At 39.9% G+C, this 19,825-nt stretch overlaps 1 protein-coding gene across 27 annotated transcripts in view; it reads left to right on the forward strand.

The window, feature by feature from the left end:
• Positions 1–19,825, forward strand: part of C2cd5 (C2 calcium dependent domain containing 5) — a 97,543-nt gene that overhangs the window by 26,824 nt on the left and 50,894 nt on the right. For 7 of the 27 annotated variants that reach the window (XM_075982330.1, XM_075982340.1, XM_075982346.1 and 4 more), the window contains 4 exons: positions 165–363; positions 4,666–4,790; positions 11,156–11,241; positions 18,682–18,790. In XM_075982330.1, the coding sequence (XP_075838445.1) occupies positions 165–363; positions 4,666–4,790; positions 11,156–11,241; positions 18,682–18,790 (519 nt within the window). Of the gene's footprint in view, positions 1–164; positions 364–4,665; positions 4,791–5,759; positions 5,912–9,497; positions 9,684–11,155; positions 11,242–11,815; positions 11,849–18,681; positions 18,791–19,825 lie in introns of all 27 variants that reach the window. The other 20 variants (XM_075982341.1, XM_075982327.1, XM_075982337.1 and 17 more) reach the window with 5 other exon arrangements.

Genomic DNA, 19,825 nt, shown 5'->3' on the forward strand with positions numbered 1-19,825 from the left:
CCTCTGAAAGTGGAACCTGGACCAGCTAACCATTTAAGTTCTCATCAAATTCTGAGAATCTATGATTTTTAAACTTTTGTTTTTGTATTGCTACTATAATCTTTTTAACAAAAGTATGTAATATAGATTTATGAAGTTAAAAGTGAGTTTCTTTCTTTCTGTAGGTGAATTACAGAGAAAGATTGGCTTGAAAGTGCTTGAGATGAGAGGAAATGCAGTTGTTGGATACTTGCAGTGTTTTGATCTGGAAGGCGAGTCTGGGTTAGTGGTACGAGCCATAGGAACAGCGTGCACTCTGGATAAATTAAGTAGCCCAGCAGCATTCCTTCCTGCATGTAATTCCCCATCCAAAGAAATGAAGGAGTAAGTATGAATCAATGAAACTGTTCTCATGCAGATTTTCATATTTTACCTGGAAGTTTCATTTGTTCTCACATTTTGGTAGCAGTGTTCAACATACGGTTTTAACTTGTGTGATTTTTCTTAAACGTTTTGAGATCCTTAGCTGTTGTCTATTTAAAGCATAGAACGAATATTCATGTCCTGTGTGGAATTTGCCTTCCTTTCTAGGAGCTGCTTAAATGTGGCTATACTGTTGGCAGTGTGTACAGAAGACTGCAGATTGTCTTGTATGGGCTTCTCAGCCTCCAGTGTCTACCATGTGCCAACAGTTCATGAAAATAAACATTGGATCTCATTAACTAGTAATACTGGGGTCTGTGTAAGGCAGGGTGAGCAAACCTCTCACTTCTCTCCTTTCGTCCTGCCTTTCTCTTACCTTCCTTTCTCTCTCTCGTATCTTTTCTTTCCCTTTTTGAGATCAGTTCTTACTTTGTTGCCCAGACTCACCCCAAATTCTTGGGTTCAAGCTATCTTTAGCTTTGTAAGAGCTGGGGTGGAGGTGCCCAGCACTATGCCTGCTTAAGCAAACTTCTTTGAAAGGCCAGGTAGTAAATAATTTAGACACTGGCAGTATAGATTATCTGTATTTATAAAATACAACAAAAACAGAAAGCCCCCTCCACCCAGTACTAAGACAGAAAACAAAAACCATCATCATCAACAATAACAAAACTCCAAAAAATAACAACTCGAACCATACGAAATCCCTGCAAGGGAGTTCCCAGTCTGTGATCTAGGGGCGTTTAGACTTAGTTAGACCTTGCTTGAAGCTCTGTGTCCAGTGCCCCAGTCAGGCTTACTCTGGCAGTGATGAGGCACTATAACCAAATCAACTTAGAGAAGAAAGGGTTATGTGGCTGACACTTGCACACCACTAGTCACCACTGAAGGAAGTCAGGAGCTCAGACAGGGGAGGAACATGGAGGCAGGAGCTGATGCAGAGGCCATGGTGGAGAGCTGCTTTTTGACTTGCTCCTCAGGACTTCTGTAGCCTGTTGTCTTGTAGTACCTAGGACCTCCAATCCAGGGTGGCTTCCCCCACAATGAGCTGGGCCCTCCCTCATCAGTCACTAATTAAGAACATGATCTAGCTTGCCTCCAGCCCAACCTTATGGAGTCATTTTCTCAATTGAGGTTCCCTTCTCCCAGATGACCATAGCTTGTGCCACCATAAAATTGGGCAGCACACCTTGCAAAGCTCATCTTGGTGATTGGTTTGGCCTGTGTTTTCTCACTTGTATCAAAGGAAGACTTTTTGAGGAGCATGGGTGGTGGAGGGTTTAGTGTGGGTATCTCTAACCTGAAAGCATGAAATCTGGAGTACCTTCAAATAGGAAACACTTTGGGTATCAGTCCTCAAGAGCTTTGGTTCTGGAGCATTTTGATCTGGGGTTTTTAGGTTAGAAGTGCTCCTGGCGTGTCTCAGATACTACAGATAAGTGCTATTCTGAACTGTCAGTGGAGAATGTTTGAATGATGATTTTCTTTCCTGTTGTAACAGTTATGTTGAAAGTCTTGTTGGAGACCAGAAATGCTGGCCAATTTATATAATTGGAGCAACTCCATGCAAGTGAAGTAACACTTGTTCCATGCTGGAGCCATTAATAATTCCGTAAGGACCAGTGATGTGGGGATAGTTCTAGGTTAAGGACTGGGAGGCTGTGTGCCCAGGTAGGGCAGTAGGTGATCTAGCTTCTGCTGATGCTGCTGTGTAACTGCACCATTGTAGCACCAGCAGCGTGTAAGTTAGTGAGTTTTTGTGTTCCAGTAAAGCTTCCTTTACAAAGCAGATGGCAGGTAGCTTTGGCCTCAGGCTATGGTCTGCTGACTTTTCCCTAATTTAGATTATCGGAGGTTCGAAATTCTGTAGATAGAGTATCTAATCCATTTTCTACATCATTATTATTCAGCTGAAGCAAACGGAAATGATCCCAGTTCTCCAAAAAATGATTTTTTTTATCTTGAACATATTCTTGTTTAGCCCCTTTGATGTTTTTTAGTTATTTGGATTGAATTCTGCTCACAAGATTTAGCACAGTATTACCAAATCTTGTTTGGAAATGTACTTAAAAATGAAATGATTTAAAAAATTGTAACCTCAGTTTGCTTTATGTTTCATTACAAATGTGTCCTGAGGCCAGAGCTGTTGCTCAGAGGTTTTTAGAGTGCTTGCCTAATAAGCATGAGGTCCCAGATGTGTTCATGATGCTGTAATAAAGATGCATAAATAAGATGTGTCCTGAAAGAGGGTGAACTTTCAGCTGATATAAGTAGAATTAGATGCATGCAGATTCAGACCCTATTCCTTTTTCCATACCAAATTTAATTAAAGACTTTCCTCTTCAAGCCAATTACCATGGTATATGCCTTTAATCTCAATGTTTGGGAGGCTGAGGCAGGAGGCTCTCAAGTTGGAGGCCAGCCTGGGCTAGTTGGTAAGATTTTTTTACTTCAAAATAATAAAAACAAATCAATAAATAAGTGAACACACACACACACACACACACACACACACACACACACACACACACCCTGAGTCTGTCTGTTGCCACCATGTAGTTTTACTCCCACCTCCTGCGCCCTGGCTTCTGCAGGTGTGTCTCTGAAGTAGTCTGGACACTGAACAGTGTTTTACTTGGTGGAGCCTTAGAAAAGCCACAGGGTTGTGTTTCATTGTGTTCCGCAAAGAGACCCTCAGTAAAGCCTAGAGGAATTGTGTTTCCTTTGCTCACACAGCCATTTACTTTAAATTGTGAGGCTGGAGTGATGTGTTCCACCCTGCAGAATTTGGATCTTTGGAAGGCATCTTGCAATGTAGGCCCTGTTTAGGAAGCCCCTTGGGATGTAGGCTGCTCTGTCTCAACTGCTATACTCTGTCATAAGGGATCAGGTTGGGTGATATTTTAACTTTCGTTATGATTTAGCTTATTAAAACTTATCTAATGTTTGGTTATTGTATAACACTGTTGATTTTAGATTGGAATTTGGTAAAAGGAAACAGATTGGATTTAGTAGGTTATCTAGATGAGTGAAGGATTAGAGCGGATAGAATGTATTTAACACTGGAAAGAGTTATTTTGAGGCAAACTTTGATACAAGGAAACTGGTAGAACTCAGTACATCATGGTAGCACTCCAGTACATCCGAACTTTGATTTGCTCTCATACTTGGTGTTGGTAATGCTTTACCTGCATTAATAGGTGTGTGCTCTGTAAGTTTCCTTCCTCTTAGCTGCTGTGCAGCAGTACACATCCCTTTGATTTCCTCACTGAGCTTTCCTTGTAAATAAGTCATTTGTGTGATGTATCACTGCTCGGCACACACATGTTTTCCAAGGGCCTTACCTGTGATTTCTTGTGTGCTCAGAACTGTGTCGTAGATCTTCCAAGTTGGAGAATTTGAAGGCTCTTTTTCGCTTAGGGGAGAGAACTCACTTGCTCAGTTGTGTCTATAAAACAGACCACCTCTAAGAGGTTTAGTGTCTCAGCTTAAGGGAGAGAAGAACTCACTTGCTCAGTTGTGTCTATACAGACCACCTCTAAGAGGTTTAGTGTCTTAGTTTAGGCTTATGTTAGCAGAGCACAGCAGAGCATCTGTCCCATAGGAGTTTGAAAGTCATGGTCTCTTGCTGTCCAGTTGCCGGATTTCCCTGTTTTTATGCAGTATATATTGTATGTTAAAAGGCCGAGCTGTGCCTGTTCATACCTAGTCGCTTCCTCATTTTCTCTTCTTGCTGACTGTTCTTATATATTCCTAAGGACCTCTGTCTTAAACTTCTGGTCATATAAACATAAATTATTGCCGAGCTTTCTTCACAGAAAATAATATAATAAAATAAGCAGTTCTCCCCGTGCTTTAGAAGAAGCTGAAGCTGTGTGACCTCACTTTTATGGTGTCTGCCTCTCATAAACATAATAGCAAGTCCTTTTTGGATGAAAACAAAGCAAGTATGTTTTTTTAAAAAAAAACTTAAATAAAATTCAAGTCTTAGTAGTCTTTCATAGTTTCATCGACAGTTATACTTGCTATTTTTCTTATTTACAGCTCTTGATTTGTTAATCTGATCCTTTAAAATTGTACTTATATCCTAACACATTAACTATTGGCTGTTCTTTTTTAATTTCAACTTTTTGCATGCTAGGGATTAAAAAAGTAAGTTTTCTCCCTTAATAAAAGCTCCTCCAAAATAATTTTAACATAACGTTTGCAATCTGTTGTATATATTGTTTTCTTTTCTTCCACTTTGACCACAAATTCCTTCAGGTCTCCGCTGGTTCATCCTCCAAGCCATGGATGCCGCTCGACTCACAACAGCCCAATTCACACTGCTACTGGCTCACGACTTACTCAGAACTTCTCTGTGTCTGTTCCCACTCTCATCTATACTGGTACGAGACTGCTCAGACTCCAGAGCTGGGGAGAGACAGGCCACGGGCAGAGTGGCTGCAGAGGCAGGCAGGCAGGTAGCATAGGCAGGTACCACAAATCTTTGCTTCTTCCCTTTCTTACTTCAAATTCAGCTTCAATAAAGGACTTCTGTCTAGCTGACATAAAGGCTCTGACTATGGAAGCGAAGGTGTTTTTCCAGCTTCCAAAGTCTCTTCCACAGATCCTCTCAGAGCCCTATGATTTTTGGTATTGCATTCTGAGAACCCTCCAATTGTATTTATGTGAATATTTCTGTGTTTGTTTAGAATTGAAATTGATAATGCTTCTAATGAAGCAGACACTGACACTTTGATTTGCTTGTTTTCTTCATGTACAAAGTCTGTAGGGTTTTGAAACAATAGGGTCTGTTCATTCTGTGGAAGAGAGCTATTGGAAAACAGGTAAGCAACTGTTTGCCTCTAATGCAGTGTTTCTGTGTAGCTCTACTTACTGTCCTCTTGCTGTGTTTTTAGCTGTGGCACTCTGATGCTATAGGATAAGGAAACAGTTTTTTCTTTTGGAGATACTTGTGTGTGTGTAAATATGAAGACAGTTGCGGATATTTCCACACACCATTTGTGGCCATTTTCTTTTGTACCTTACAAAACATTTATTTAAATATTTTGTTATTTATTTATTCTTTTTACTTTTCCTTTTAATATGTATATTTTTTAAATCCCCATTAGTCTACCATTTCATGCTTCTTTGCTTTTCCACTTGGCTTATTAACTGTTTCAATGCAGATAAATATTATCTGGAGAATGGTGAATGGTTAAACAGCAGTTCGTTGTCTTTGGCCTCATTCCCAGCTCCACACTTAAATGACTGCCGGCCCTACCCCAGTTCTTTCCTGATGTTGGGATCATGCTGCCAACTGTCGAGCCCTTTGGCACATGATTGCTTAATATGTCTCCACCTTCTTCTGGCAGGATTCCCTTCAATGAAGATCCCAATCCCAATCCTCACTCATCAGGACCCTCAACCCCTCTGAAAAACCAAACTTATTCCTTTTCACCTTCCAAGTCCTACAGCCGACAGTCCTCTTCTTCTGACACAGACTTGAGTCTGACACCCAAGACTGGTAAGGCTCTCCACCCGCCCTTCGTGTTTCCTTTAAAGCTTGTTCTGTTTCTTCTTAGCTTCCCGCCCAAGTCTTCCTCCTATTTCCACATTTCAGTTAAAAGTGAATGTGAATGATCAGTTCAGTTATTAAAATTAAATTTTGTAGAGACATTGTTTGGAGGGTGACCTTTTAACCAATTTAATCACTGTTGCTATCAAGTTTTGGATGTTGACAGCCTTCATTTCGTACTCAGGTCCAGAGGTGTGCCGTCTAAGGCACTGCATAGTCACCGTAGTGCTTTACAGTCAGATTGCTTTTTTGAAGCATAATTCTTGATTATTATTAATTTATTCCTTATTTATTCTTAGAGTTTAGTTTTGTGTTTTTTTATGAAAACATTTCAGAACTTGAATGGTTGTATAGCAATACAGATGTCTGTCCATTTGCTTATTGTTTTAAGATTAGGTCAGTGTAAGATATTGTCCTGAGTTTAAAAACAGAAAAAAAAGAAAAAAAAAGTCAAAAAGAGAAGAGGAATTGGCATTGGTCACATCCATTTATTAACTTGATAACATGTTAACTTAAAAGATATTGTAGCCGGGAGGCAGTGGTGCTCACCTCAATCCCAGAACTTGGGAGGCAGAGTTAGGCACATCGCTGGGTTTGAGGCCAGCCTGGTCTGCAGAGCAAGTTCCAGGACAGCCTGGGCTGCAGAGCAAGTTCCAGGACAGCCTGGGCTGCACAGAGACACCCTGCCTTCAAAAACAAACAAACAAACAAACGAAAAACAAATGAAAAAGACAGTATAAATACTGATCAATTATTAAAATTAATTTTTTTATAGAGGCGTTATTTTATTTGCTGAGTGACAGTTAACTGTTTAGCCATTGCTGATACTGAGTCCATGGGATCAGGGTGCTTAGCTTTGCTAGACTTGCTCTCCAGGGTGAAACTGGATTTTAAATTTCCTCAGCCGTGAATATTTTTCAATTCATTAAATCTATAATTTTTCCTCTCCTGTTTATATTATGAATGAATTCTGGATTTTTGTTAATGTTTTTGATAAAAAGTTGATAAAAGATTAAATTAGTGTCTTCCTGAAATAGAATAAAATTAATTAAATAATTTTTTAAAAAGATTAAAAGTTTGTAGACTTACTAGTATTGGTATTTTAAGTACTATTTCTGGCAGTTTTCCTATCAGATTGATTAAAACAGTTTTTATTTATATTATTTTGAGTTTACCATCTTTAATAACCTTTCATGTTTTATTTTAGTGTTAGAAGAGGAATATAAAATGGATCCAGATCTTGTGAAAACAATCAAAACAAAATCTTACTTCCAAAGCAGTATTATTTATTATAGACCATTTCTTTCTTTCTTTCCTTTTTTTTTTATAAATATGGTCACTGAATATAAATACTATAAACACGTTTCTTTTTGTTTTTATTGCCATCCCTGCCGTACCTCTCTAGCACTGATTATTTTGACAGTTACTTTATTCATAAGTATATGGTCAGTCTTAACATACTAAACCAGCTGCAGGTCAGAAATCCCTGAGAAGATTGCTCCTGTCCCCAGTGCAGGCAGGCTTCCTTTTCATTATTGCCCAGATGATGCAGCACTAGAACTTCTTCTCCAGCTTAGCATATGGCAACATAAAGATGATTTAATATAGACAGGAGGTTGTGCATAGGTTATTTACAGATAATACCCCACCTTGTATAAGAAACTGTAGTACGGTGTTCATGGTGGTTCCAGCACCCTACAGGTGCTGAGAGCTTACTGTGTATAATTGTGAGTAACAGTTAAAAATACAGTAGTATTTTATAGTGATTGATGCTTTGAAATGTAGCATGTGACATTTAGCTATCTTTGTCCCCCCAAATTGAACCATTCAAATTGTAATGAAATGCACACACACACACAGACGCACGCACACACAGACGCACGCACATAAAGAGTAAGAGACGGACTGGTCTTAATGTTCATGATGGTCAGAACAGGATAGACTTAGGATAGTTTTGTCTCCTCTGCCCCCTTTTTCTTAGCTCTGGAGATGAAGCCCAGCACATCCTGCACTCTGAGCCAGTATTCTAGCGTTCAGCTTCATTCCCAGCTCCCGGATGCTTTTGGGAACCGCATCTTGTTAAGTTGCTGAGGCTGTTCTCTGCCTTGTGAGCTGAAATGGTCTTCTGCTGGCTCCTCAGTGCAGCTGGGACTCTGGGTGTGCCCTTAGGGACAGGAGGATCTCCTAACATAGTTATAAGGTTCGGGTAGTCCACCTTCTAGGCTACTTTTTTGTCATACCATAAAGTTTGAAAATGTTTTCTTGGCCTTTTGTTTTTTAATTTCTCTAAAAGGCTAAACCTAAAGATTGTTCAGATAAGTGGCTGAGCCAGATCTGTCAAGGTTTCTGACTGGCATCATCTGTGCTAGCGGTGACCTTTGTAGTATGGGTTCTTAAAAGTCTCGTTTACAGTGTATTCCAGCGTGTTTGCTTAGAAGCTGACTCTGAGTGCTGTGTTACATTTTCTTGCCTTAGTAACTTACTGTGTGTTAGCGTCCCCAGACTCCTGGCCTTGCTAGGAAATGGCAGAGCAGTGTTCTCACGCTTCCAAAGCTGCGGCCCAATGTGTGTCTTTCTCTGCTCTCGAATCCCATATTCAGGAGTCAGCCTTCTGAGAAATAGTAGGGTGGACTGATCTATTATTTATAAACTGAGAAGTCAAAAACAGAGCATAGGTAATAAAGGTAGCCTGAGAAAGTTATTTTTCTGTTTATGATGAATGTTGCTTTTCTGTTAGATTTCTTAAAAATTTTCTTACTTAGTAGAATCTAATTTATGACATTTTTAAAATTTAGACTTTAAAAATATTTTCCTCAAGTTCTCAACAGGAGTGACATTTTTGAATGCCAGTGTATGACAGACTCACACACTTGATCTGGGCTTTATTTTACTTAGTCTGTTGCTGTACATACTTTTTACTGTACACGGGTTTTTAATCTTGTATGTAAATCTCTGTAAATCATAGTATGATCAGGTTAAAGTTGAAAAATTTTAGAGGGAAAGTAAAAGGATTAATTAGTGTTTCAGAGCTGGAGAGAAAAACCTGACCATTTTGAATTCACAATGCAGTAGTTTTGGATGATTTTTCAATAAGTGTTCTGTTAACACAGTATGCAGTATCTTAGCTAGTGACATGGGAGGTACCAGACTTTACCACTTTAGATATGTGCTTATGATTGAAGCTACAAGTTTTCATCATAATACTAAAGAGTGGTGTTTTTAACCATACAAGTTCTTAGACACACAACCATCCAACAAAAATTGGTGGGCAATTTAAGTCCTTGAAGAAGAAGTCAGTTAAAAGTGATGTGAATGGCATAAAATCTTGTTAGTTATTAAGAAATTTTTAATGACTGCAGAGTTTGCAAGGACTTTGTTAATTTAGAAGCTTCTGGTGGGTGGGTGTTCTTACTCTCAGTGTTAATTTGTCTGCATTTGAAATCCATTTGATTGTTATGTTTTGCTTCATCATTGCTTTCCTTCTCCTGCATTTTCTGATCTTCTGAATCTGCATCTTTGCTACTTTCCTCCACAGCACCTTACCCACAGGGGCCTGGGATCTACCTGTGCCCCAGCTCCACCCCCCTCCCTTGTGGTTCCCTTCACCTTAAGTCCCGCCTCCTCTCGGAATCTAGCCTTACCCCTCATCACTCTAGCCTTGTCAGCCCCGTTCTGAGGAAAAGTGTTTCTTTCAGTGAAGAGCTGTTCCTGGCTGCTTCTGGTAGGATCACATTATGTCAGCTTTTTTAATCCCTTTATTTTAAGTCATCTTTGAGAACATATTACTTTATACCATAAAGAATTATTGTGTGCTTTATGTGTCTATTAGTTATTTTACTGACAGTTAATCAGAATTACAAAGATGCCATTGGAGGTTATTTGACGGATAATTATGAGTATGTACTAAACTTTATTCTTAAAAAGAATTATGTCTCAGGCATGGATGTGGATGTTTATTGTAACTATCAGTACCTAGGTTCTCACTCAGTGACCCTTGTAGATGCTTTGCCCCCTCCATACCTGCTCCACCCACATCAGACCTCTGCCATCCTGTTGCTAAACCATAAGGCTACATGAGAAAATTATTCTGTTTGAACCAGTTTAAGTCTCATTTTGGTGATATTCTTTTACTATACATTTTTTTATCCACTACATTAATCAAGTTATTCTGCTATGTTTTCTGGTAATTTATTTATCACTGCAAACTTACCTTTTATTTATGACTTTTAATATGCTTCATATAAAGATCTTAGTTTTATTTCCAGTTAGCATTGTATAGTCTCTAAAAATGTTTAGATTATTATAAGAAAAATTTTATTTTTAAAAGAACAGAGTGGGACTACACACATGCTAACCTTTGTTTCCTTATCCAAGAGCAGCTAAAAATGTGAATGTGAATTAGTTCCTTTGAAGGCACTGCAGTAGTGGCTGTGTGCATCGTAGCTCAGGGAGGGTCTGCAGCACCAGCTTCTCGCCCATCCCATCCCACACTAGTCCTGGGTCACACTTGTTCTTGTGGTACTATCAAAACAACAGCAGCAACAAGTGGTAGAGGAAGGACTGGGACACCAGCCTTAACAGTGCTTTAAGAGGGAGGAGACAGGATTCTCTCCTCCCTGACTGTGCACATTTGAGATTTATTTACCCATGTGTGATTTATTTTTCCAAAAGTGTCTGTTGAGTTTCGTGAATGAACCCAGTGTTACAGGGTGACACTGTCTTTCGAAGTGGGCATCAGCAGGGAATAAACTCCATTCTGAACGCTGATTCTGTGCTCTTTAGCTCTCTGTTGGTTTTTTACATGAGCACTTAGTATGTTTCTCCTCTATATTTCATCAGATATTTTGGTGTACTTAAATTTTTAGCATAGTGATAGTTATTCTTTTGATTATTTTATTAAAAATTAAATTTTACAGATTGAATGTTATCAAAAATTTGTTACTTTTTAATAATATTCTTATTAGAATAAATTGATTCTAAAGCTAGATGTGACCGGAATTTTGATGTCTTGCTATAAAGACAGCCTTAGTACAGTAGAATAAAATGTATGTATTAGTTGCCATCTCAGACTATGTAAAATGTGTGGAAAATTTTCTTGTATTTTGACTCATATTGTTTATAAAGATGAATGCAATTGATCTTGCTGTTTTATAGTTGTTATTTGGTTGTTATTTATGTGCTGATGTCCTATAGGAATGGGAAGTGGTAGTGCTGGAAAAGAAGGGGGGCCCTTTAAAGCTCTTCTACGGCAACAGACTCAGTCGGCCTTGGAACAGCGGGTAAGAGTCACTCAGCATTTCTTTCTGTTCTTGCATTGTAGCTATGGCTTTGTGTTCTTGTATTCCTGTGTGCTTAAACTCCTGAAAGTTACTTTTGATCATATTTGTAATGCTGCAGTTTTAGGGATTGATTCTATTTAAGATATTAAAGTATTTTATTTACCAACATTTACTTTTAGTTAAAAAAATTCTGTTTTTTGTTTTGTGTTCCAATCTTTAAAATATTTCTCCTGAAAACTTATTGAATGCTGAAATCATTTCTGTTTTTCTATTACAGTTACAATATAGAAAAGAAAATAGCTAATACTTTTGCAGAAAAACATCTCAATAACATTACATTAAAACAATGTTGTAATATATTAACATGTTTGTCTGCTGATATCTTTTTTGTCACTGGCTTGTTGATTAGAGATAAGACAAATACTCTATATTTCTGTAGATTAAAATTAATAGAGTAGTTGTCTAGTATAATTTTATTTTAATGATTATGCTTAATGTTTAATTTGCTGAGTGAGAAACTGAGTCTAGTTTTTGGATGATTTCTCTCTCTCTCTTTATAAACATCGTTACTAAGGGAGGATCGCCTCATAGGTTCTGTAGAAGGCGGGTATGTTTCTGAACATGTATGACAGCCTGCGCCTTGTGTTAGAACTTGTTCACTTAAGTTTTATTTAAGCTCTTAACAAATGTTGCTGGCTTTTCCCGAGCTCAGTACTGTGAGGCTCGTGTTCTTTTCTGCTGATGCAGTGCATGGTTCTGTGTGTCCTGTCCTGTGCTTCAGACAGCTCCACAGCTCTTTCTGTCTGCCCTGGAAGCTGTAAGCCCTTAGACTCTTCCTTTGTTTGCTGCTTTTATACTAGCACTTGGGAGAGAGCAAAGGTGAGACAGCACCATAAAAGACTCTCCTCCCCTCTGCAGCTGGCCTCTGAGAGCAGTTTGTTTCTTTCTGATTCAGTGACAATAGATTGTAAATTTATTCTCTAGGCAATTTTTTTTTTCTTATGCTGCAAGTAGCTGTAGACATACTGTTTGCCTTTAGCTAGGGTGGAGTGAGCAGAGCTGAAGTATAGTAGTGAGTTGAGCTCTACCCAGGTCTCAGTTTTCTTGTAGTACTTGGGATTGAACCCAGGGCCTTGTACATGCTCGGCAAGCACCTTCCCAAGAGCTGATCTTCGTTTGTGTTAAAGCCACATTTGCTCTTCGGCTGGTCCTCCCTTGGCAGCACACCAACCACTGTCACCAAAGGCTCTCCTAAAACTGGGGTCATGGAGTAAGTCAAACAGAGCCAAAGATTAGAAGTATGGAGAATAGGCTCAGAGTGGCGGTGTAGTGTTTTTTTTTGTTGTTGTTGTTTAAACCATGTTTTAGGTCAGAATGGTTTTATCTTTGCTTTTCTCCCATTTTTTTTTTTAAATCAAATTGCCATGTTAGGATTCACGCAAACAGAAAAGCTTGATTGATGAGGTGGTATGCTGGAAATGTGGCTGTGTGGAGTGGAGCGCTGGTGGTGACCTCACTGTCTGGGCCACAGACCTTTACAGCCGTGTAATATGTAGCCCAGGTTAACATAGATTTCACTACATAGCTCAGGCTAGCCCCAAACTCATAATCATACTGCTTTAACTTTGGCAAATGCTGGGACTAAAATGCCTAGGTAAAAGTTTTTTGTGTGTGTTTCTTTAGAATACATTTTAAATTGAAGTAGAAGTTCATCACTTTCCCCCTTCCTTCTCTCCAGCTCCTCCCGTGTCCACCCACTTTTATGTCGATAGTCTCTTTTAAAAACTTATTATTACATACATACATACATATATGTATTTTTATGCAAAAATATGTAAGTACAACCTGCTAGGGCTGTTTTTGTTGTTTGTATGCATATGGTTTCAGGGCTGACTACTCAGCATTGGACAGTCAATAAGTTGGTTCATCCCTGAGAGAGCTAATTCTCCTATTAGTCATTAGTTGCTTCTAGTTCTTTGCCTAGAGGTGGGACGCCATGAAATTTCACCCTTCTGCATTAGCATGTGCATTGCTATTGCCATTGTTCCGGCTTGTTTATGTAACCATTTCTAGGGGAGAATGTTCCACAGCAGACTTCTTGTTATTCTGGCTCTCTGCTCCCTTTTCAGAGCTTTTCTGAGTCTTAGTTTCAGGAGCTGTGGTATAGATGTTTCTGTGGAGCGGGGATCCACGTGACCCGTTGGTCTCATTGTTGTGTTCAGTGTTTCCTGAGGTGGTCTCCGGTTGCTGTAAACAGAAGCTTTATTCTTGGAGAGTGGGAGCATATCCTACACACTTGTGTGTCTGAGGATAAGATTTATAATTTGGTATGGCATTAAGATGGTTTAGGAATGCAGCCGTTTCTTTTCTAATGTCTATGACCTCACTAGCTAGGAAGCTATGATTCAGGTATGACTTCCCTTCTGCTGAGTGGGCTTTAAGTATGCTTAGACAGCTATGATCACCACCACAAGAGTGCCCTATTGAACCTTTAGGCTATCTTGCATGTTGTCTTTGTTGTGGCTCACAGGCATTGCAGCTGGGTAGGGCTGTTTAATGCTATCCCTGTCTTGGCAGCTTGCATAGCATTTTCTGATACTGTGGAGGCTAGAGTGCAGGGGAAAAAACTTTCAGGTCAGATGCAACTCAAATTGGGAGTCATTTGTCCTAAGTGTGTGCTATCTTCAGCAGTAGGGGCCCATCCTTGACCTCTGAGGGACAGTGAAGGTCTGTTTCAATAGTTCATATTGTTTAGGAGTCGTTTGAACCTTAGGTACCAACCATTTGAAAAGAGGTTTCTCATGTTTAGTACTGGGGTTTTTGTTAGTCTGTAGTTCTTGTAGGGGAGTGTTGTTGGCCCAAGTGGCTTAACTTCCTTTAAGCTATTTTGTGTGTGTATGTGTTTGTGTGCATACACACATATATACACTTGTATTTATTGTTTATAATTTCAAGTTAATATAAAATAATGTGATTCCTTGAAGGTTTATCAAACAACCTTCAAGAAAACATAGCTCTGTGGTGTGGGAGATCCTTCTGTCTATGTGTTGTTTTTATTGGTTAATGAATAAAGAAACCGGCTTGGCCTAAAGCAAGGTAGAACTTAGTTAGGCAGGGAAAGCCAGGCTGAATGCTGGGAGAAAGAGGGCAGAGTCAGAAGCCATGGAGCCGCTGCCTGACAGACAAGCTGAAATCTTGCCTGTAGGCCACAAGCCTCATGGTAAAATATAAAATAATGGAGATGGGTTAATTCTAGATGTAAGAGCTAGCCAATAAGAAGCTAGAGCTAATAGGCCAAGTGGTGATTTAATTAGTACAGTTTCGGTGTGGTTATTTTGGGTGTGAGCAGCCGGGAACAAACAGGCAGCCTCTCTTACTACAAATTGACACCCAGCTGGTATTCTTTGCCTCCTTCCTTCACCATGTGTTTTAAACTTGATTCTTTTGGAGTTGGAGTCCACTCCCTATTTTCTGATTCTTACTTTGTATTACCTGAAAACTCCCCTTCCCCCAACTCACACCTTGCTCGGCCCCTTTATATTTTCTTGGTTTCTGTTGTTCTAGTCTTCATAGGATAAAAACAAAAGTCTAGAGAAGTGCAGTTTTTGTGTACAACTGTGTAAAAGCTGACATGTAACTATGATTGCTTTGCGTCTGTGCCATTAGTGTATGCAGTAGTCGTCCCTTGACTTCCCTGAGTTCAGAAGAAACAGCAAGTGCAACAGTGGCTTTGGCTTTTCCAGTCACCTCTGGCTGCTCTTGAGGTCACTTTTGTTTGGGGAAAAATCATGCAGCAGTACAGTAAGGTCTCTGTAGAAGTGAGCAGATGTGCACGCACACATCTGTGCGATGATACACTTAGAGCATCAAAACACTTGGTTTTAAAAATATTCACATAGGTTTTAGTTGTGTGTTTTCCTCAGTTAAGAAAGCCTGGAGCTGGATACTGGAGCCATATAGCTGCAGTTCCAGCTCTTGGAATCTGAGGCTTATGGATTCTGAGTTCAGGATCAGCCTGGATTACATGGGGAAAGAAAAAAAAAGAAAGAAAAGGATATGAGACAAAAAGGAGAGGAAAGAAGCTTAGTAAACCTGGTATTTTACCTGCTCCCAAGGAACACACTTTTGGGAAACATGGATAAAAAGCACATTTATAGTAAATTAAAATCTCCTTATGAGTAGGATGAAATTGTATGATAAACCATTGCCGGGATGGTGCTGGGTTGTTTTTTAAAATGTATTTTTATGTTTAATTATGTGCATGTGTCTGTGTGTGTTTGTATGCATGTTGAGGCCAGCAGAAGGTATTGGATCCCTGGTCCTGGAGTTATAGGCAGTGTGAGCTGCGTGACATGGGTGCTGGGAACCAAATCTGCATCCCCTGGAGCAACAGTTGCTCGCAACTACTACTCCGTCTCTCCAGCTTTAGTACGGAATTTTTATTTAGAATTGGGCTGCGTTCTCTGGGGATAACAAAATATTTGATATAAAATTTGAGCCATTTGTATATCTTTAAAGAAAAACCCCATATAAATCTCTGGAAAATAATATAATAAAACAATTGATTTTTCAACTGTCTTTCTTTAAATACACTATCACATATTTTTATGATTTATATTATTGACCTATATCAAAGCAACAACAAGTAAAATCCATCTGGGGACAACAGGGAAGGATACTTTAAACATCAATGGACTTTCTAGAGAATGACTTTTTATAGTTTCTCACACTGCCATTCAGACACTGACTTCTTGGGGAAGCTACCTTTGACAATGAGGAAAAAGAGCAACTATAAATTCAACAGGTGTGATGCACAGACTGTACATTAAACCAAGTTCTGAATGACACTGGATGAGAAATAAGAACAAATGTAGGTGGTAAAGTTTATTGCTAAGGAGTATAGGAATAGAAGGCCCTGCCCTCCTTGGCTTTCTAAAATGTTGAGTACAGTAGCACCTCTCTTGCATGTGGCACAGATTTGAAAGTCAGTTTCATTTGAAAGTCATTTGCATTTAACACAGCCCTGGCATGTGTACGCATATGCCAGCAGTCTTGGTGATGTGGAGATGCTGTGCTTACCGCGGACAGTAACAGCAGCAATTTTTTTGATTGGAGCATTCTTTTCAGATGGACGTCAGCCCAAATAATTTACAAGTGTTTGCTTATTGTAGATTAAGTCTTGTATTTTAGAGGAAATCAGTGCTGGCTAGATGGACTTGGGTGTGTAAGAGGAATCAGTGCTGGCTAGATGGACGGGGTGTAAGGGAGGAATCAGTGCTGGCTAGATGGACTTGGGTGTAAGAGAGGAATCAGTGCTGGCTAGATGGACGGGGTGTAAGAGAGGAATCAGTGCTGGCTAGATGGACGGGGTGTAAGAGAGGAATCAGTGCTGGCTAGATGGACGGGGTGTAAGGGAGGAATCAGTGCTGGCTAGATGGACGGGGTGTAAGGGAGGAATCAGTGCTGGCTAGATGGACGGGGTGTAAGGGAGGCTCCATCAGCAGAGCAAGTCTTCACCTCCGCAGCATTGCTGGTTATCTTTCTGCTCTGACTTGCTTCAGTTTGATACATTCTACTCATTCCTTTATCAAGTCTCCTAATCTGCTTTCCCGCCTCCCCTCTTCTCCCTCTTGTTTCCCCCACTTCCCCTCCTCCAGCCCATCTCTCCATCTGTTATAAATGATCGCACCTTGGGCCCTGCACAAAGTTAGGCAGACTCTATACTGCCTTACTGCCTCAGGCCTGGAAGTCCTGTTTTTCATATAGCTTACAAACATTTTTTTTCTCACAGTGATTCTTGTTTTAATATTTAAAAGATGGATTTATAAAGGATAAGTGTACATTTTATTTTTTTTTGGATCATCATAGAACTGAGATATTTTAAGGACCTTTTAAAATTTAAGTTGAAATTTAATATTGAAAAAAAAAAACCTGGGAAATTCCATGGACCCAGCTAACTGCATTTTAATAACGTTAGCCATTTACATGTGTCTGATTTCAAATCAAAAGTATAAAAATTCAGGTGGAAATAAAGATACAATTTTTGATAACATTTATTATAGAATTTTAACCATGTTTTTCCTACTGTTCTCTTCCATATTTCCGTCTAGGTCAAACAAAAACAATTCTATGGATTGTTTTTTTACTTTTCTTAGACAGTATACCAGTTCTTGCCATTATTAAAGTGAAGATTACTTCTAAGTTTTGAATGGATTTTAATGTGTCTATGTCTATGCATACTCCTTTGTGCATTTTTTACATTTATGCATCCTGAGGTATGCAGGACTATTCCTCTGTGCTGAGAATTGCAAGTTGCTCTGCCTTCTGCACTGTGCTTCAGCAGCCTTGTATCCATGCTTCAAGCAGCCGGTCAGCCATCTTGCTGCTTTTGTATGTGCCTGCTTTTTAATAGTAGCACTTTCCTTTTGTTTATTGCATTTTGTCTGCTGTGGCCTAGAAAATTTGACGATGATGAACTTTGGAATGATGAGTGTCTTAGATCTTAGCTACTTTCTACCAGTGTGAGCATCTTCTACAGAGATGCCGTGGGAATACAGTGCATGAACCTTAGTAGTTGCAGACTTTCGAGGGCTCTGTCTGGCTGTTTTCTAGCTCTTCCTATGTTGAAAGTGGTCAGGCTGTTGATGGGTGACTCTGGTTAAGGGAAGTTCACTCACTCACAGCCAGGCAGGCCAGGCAGCCGGCACCTCTTCTTGCATCCACTTTTCCCACACTGGCACATGGCCCATGTTTTGGCAACCACAGACTTCCCTCTCGGGCTGGCGCTCTCTCAGTGAGTCCCTATCTTCAGTTTTCTTTTGAATTTTTCTTGTCATCCTTATGGCAGAAGGGGAACCACGGCTTGGAAGGCTTGCAGGACTGTGCTACTTCCCTGACTTTACTGTCTGACTTCTTTCTTCTGCTTAGCATACAGTGTGTGGTCTGTTTGCATCTGGCCACACAGCGATTGGCTCTCACTTTCCACACAGCCTGTCCTTTCACTTCATGTCTCAAACTCCCCTTTTCTAGGTCTCTTGTTGGGCGCTGGCCTTGGGAGTATTTGCCAACAGCCCGGGTTGCCTGTATGTGAGAGACGTCATTACTGAGAAGTGCATATGGGTTGCCAGGCTGTCCAGCCCTGCGCCATTGGGAAATGGTGTTTGAGTAGGAGCTTAAGAAGAGAGAAGAGTGTGTTCTAAGTAGCTCAGCTGGGAACTCCTGAACATTTCCCTCCGGTCAGAATTGATAAGGCAGCTGGATTCTGAATGCTACTGCGGATGTAGGAAACAGATTTGGAACATGAGTGTCTGGGACGTTTTAATGAAAAAGCAGGTGTAGTGTATTTATCTCAGGCCATGCATTTCCTGGGCGAGGATCTGCATGAGCAGAGCCTGCCACTCTCCATCCGGTCATCTCTGTCCTGGTCCTTGTCTTCACCAGGAATTCCCCTTCCTCACCTTGACGGCCTTCCCTCCCGGACTCCTCGTGCACGTCGGTGGTGTTGTTAGTGCACGCTCTGTGAAGCTGTTAGATCGGATCCACAATCCTGGTATGTCTTCCAATATGCTTGATTTTACTACTTTGGATTAAGTTGTAATTGTAAAAATGGATTTTTATGAATATTGAAAGCAAATTTAACCTGAAGAGAAGTGAAAAAAGATTATAAGCTGACCCATGTTATTTTGAGATATTTTCAGTAATCGTAATTAAGAGTAAATTAAGGAGTATATATTAGTTATTTTTAATGTATAATAAATGAACACATTTTGATTTATTTCTGATGAGGTGTCATTTTGAGGGGATCACTGATTAACTTTTGAGTTAGCTTTCTATTTGCTTTAGGGAGATAAACTGTTTTACTGTTTGGCCTTCACGGCCATTACACTAAGTTGTTAATGTTTTTCACTCGCCCGTGCGGCCAACCAAGAAAGAGCAGTAGCTTGCGTCTTTTAGGTACAGCATGGAATGACGCAGAAGGCAGAAGCCAGGTGCTGGCACCGTTAGGGCCTTGGATTAGAAATACCTGGGTGACTTTCTTACTCTCTACCAAGCATCATCAATGACAGCAGCTCCTTAAGCAGTCAGATTTCATGCCCAGATATTTGCTGAAGCACCGCAAACCTGAAGCGGTATTGATATCTATAGTTTGTATATTTTGGAAGATGAATTCATCACTTCCAGCAACTTCTTTGTGACATGTAGGAAAAGAAGAAAAGAGTGCTCTGCAGTTATTGGGTGGGAATATTGTGGATAGTACTTCTGAGTGTGACAGAGCATTGCTGTTCTTTACAATTGAGTTTAATCAGTGCTCTGTGGTTTGATTTTACCTGAGATAAGAATGAATTCTTCTAGCTGCAAATGAGCCCTCAGAAAGGCAATGCTAGTCACGTTTATTTAGCTCTAAAGTGAGCAAATCCATCATCTCAGCGCCAGTATTTGGCTAATTTGGATTTATTGTCCCCATTTCTTATTTTTCTGGGAGTGTCAGATGTCATTTTCCTTATGGTGTTTGTACACCCTGAAGCTCTTAGAGGGCAGTCTGCCTGCTGCCGTGTAGCACATTAAATTCATGCAGGTGACCTGA

Source organism: Microtus pennsylvanicus, chromosome 8 (genome assembly GCF_037038515.1).
Source record: "Microtus pennsylvanicus isolate mMicPen1 chromosome 8, mMicPen1.hap1, whole genome shotgun sequence".
NCBI lineage: Eukaryota > Metazoa > Chordata > Mammalia > Rodentia > Cricetidae > Microtus > Microtus pennsylvanicus.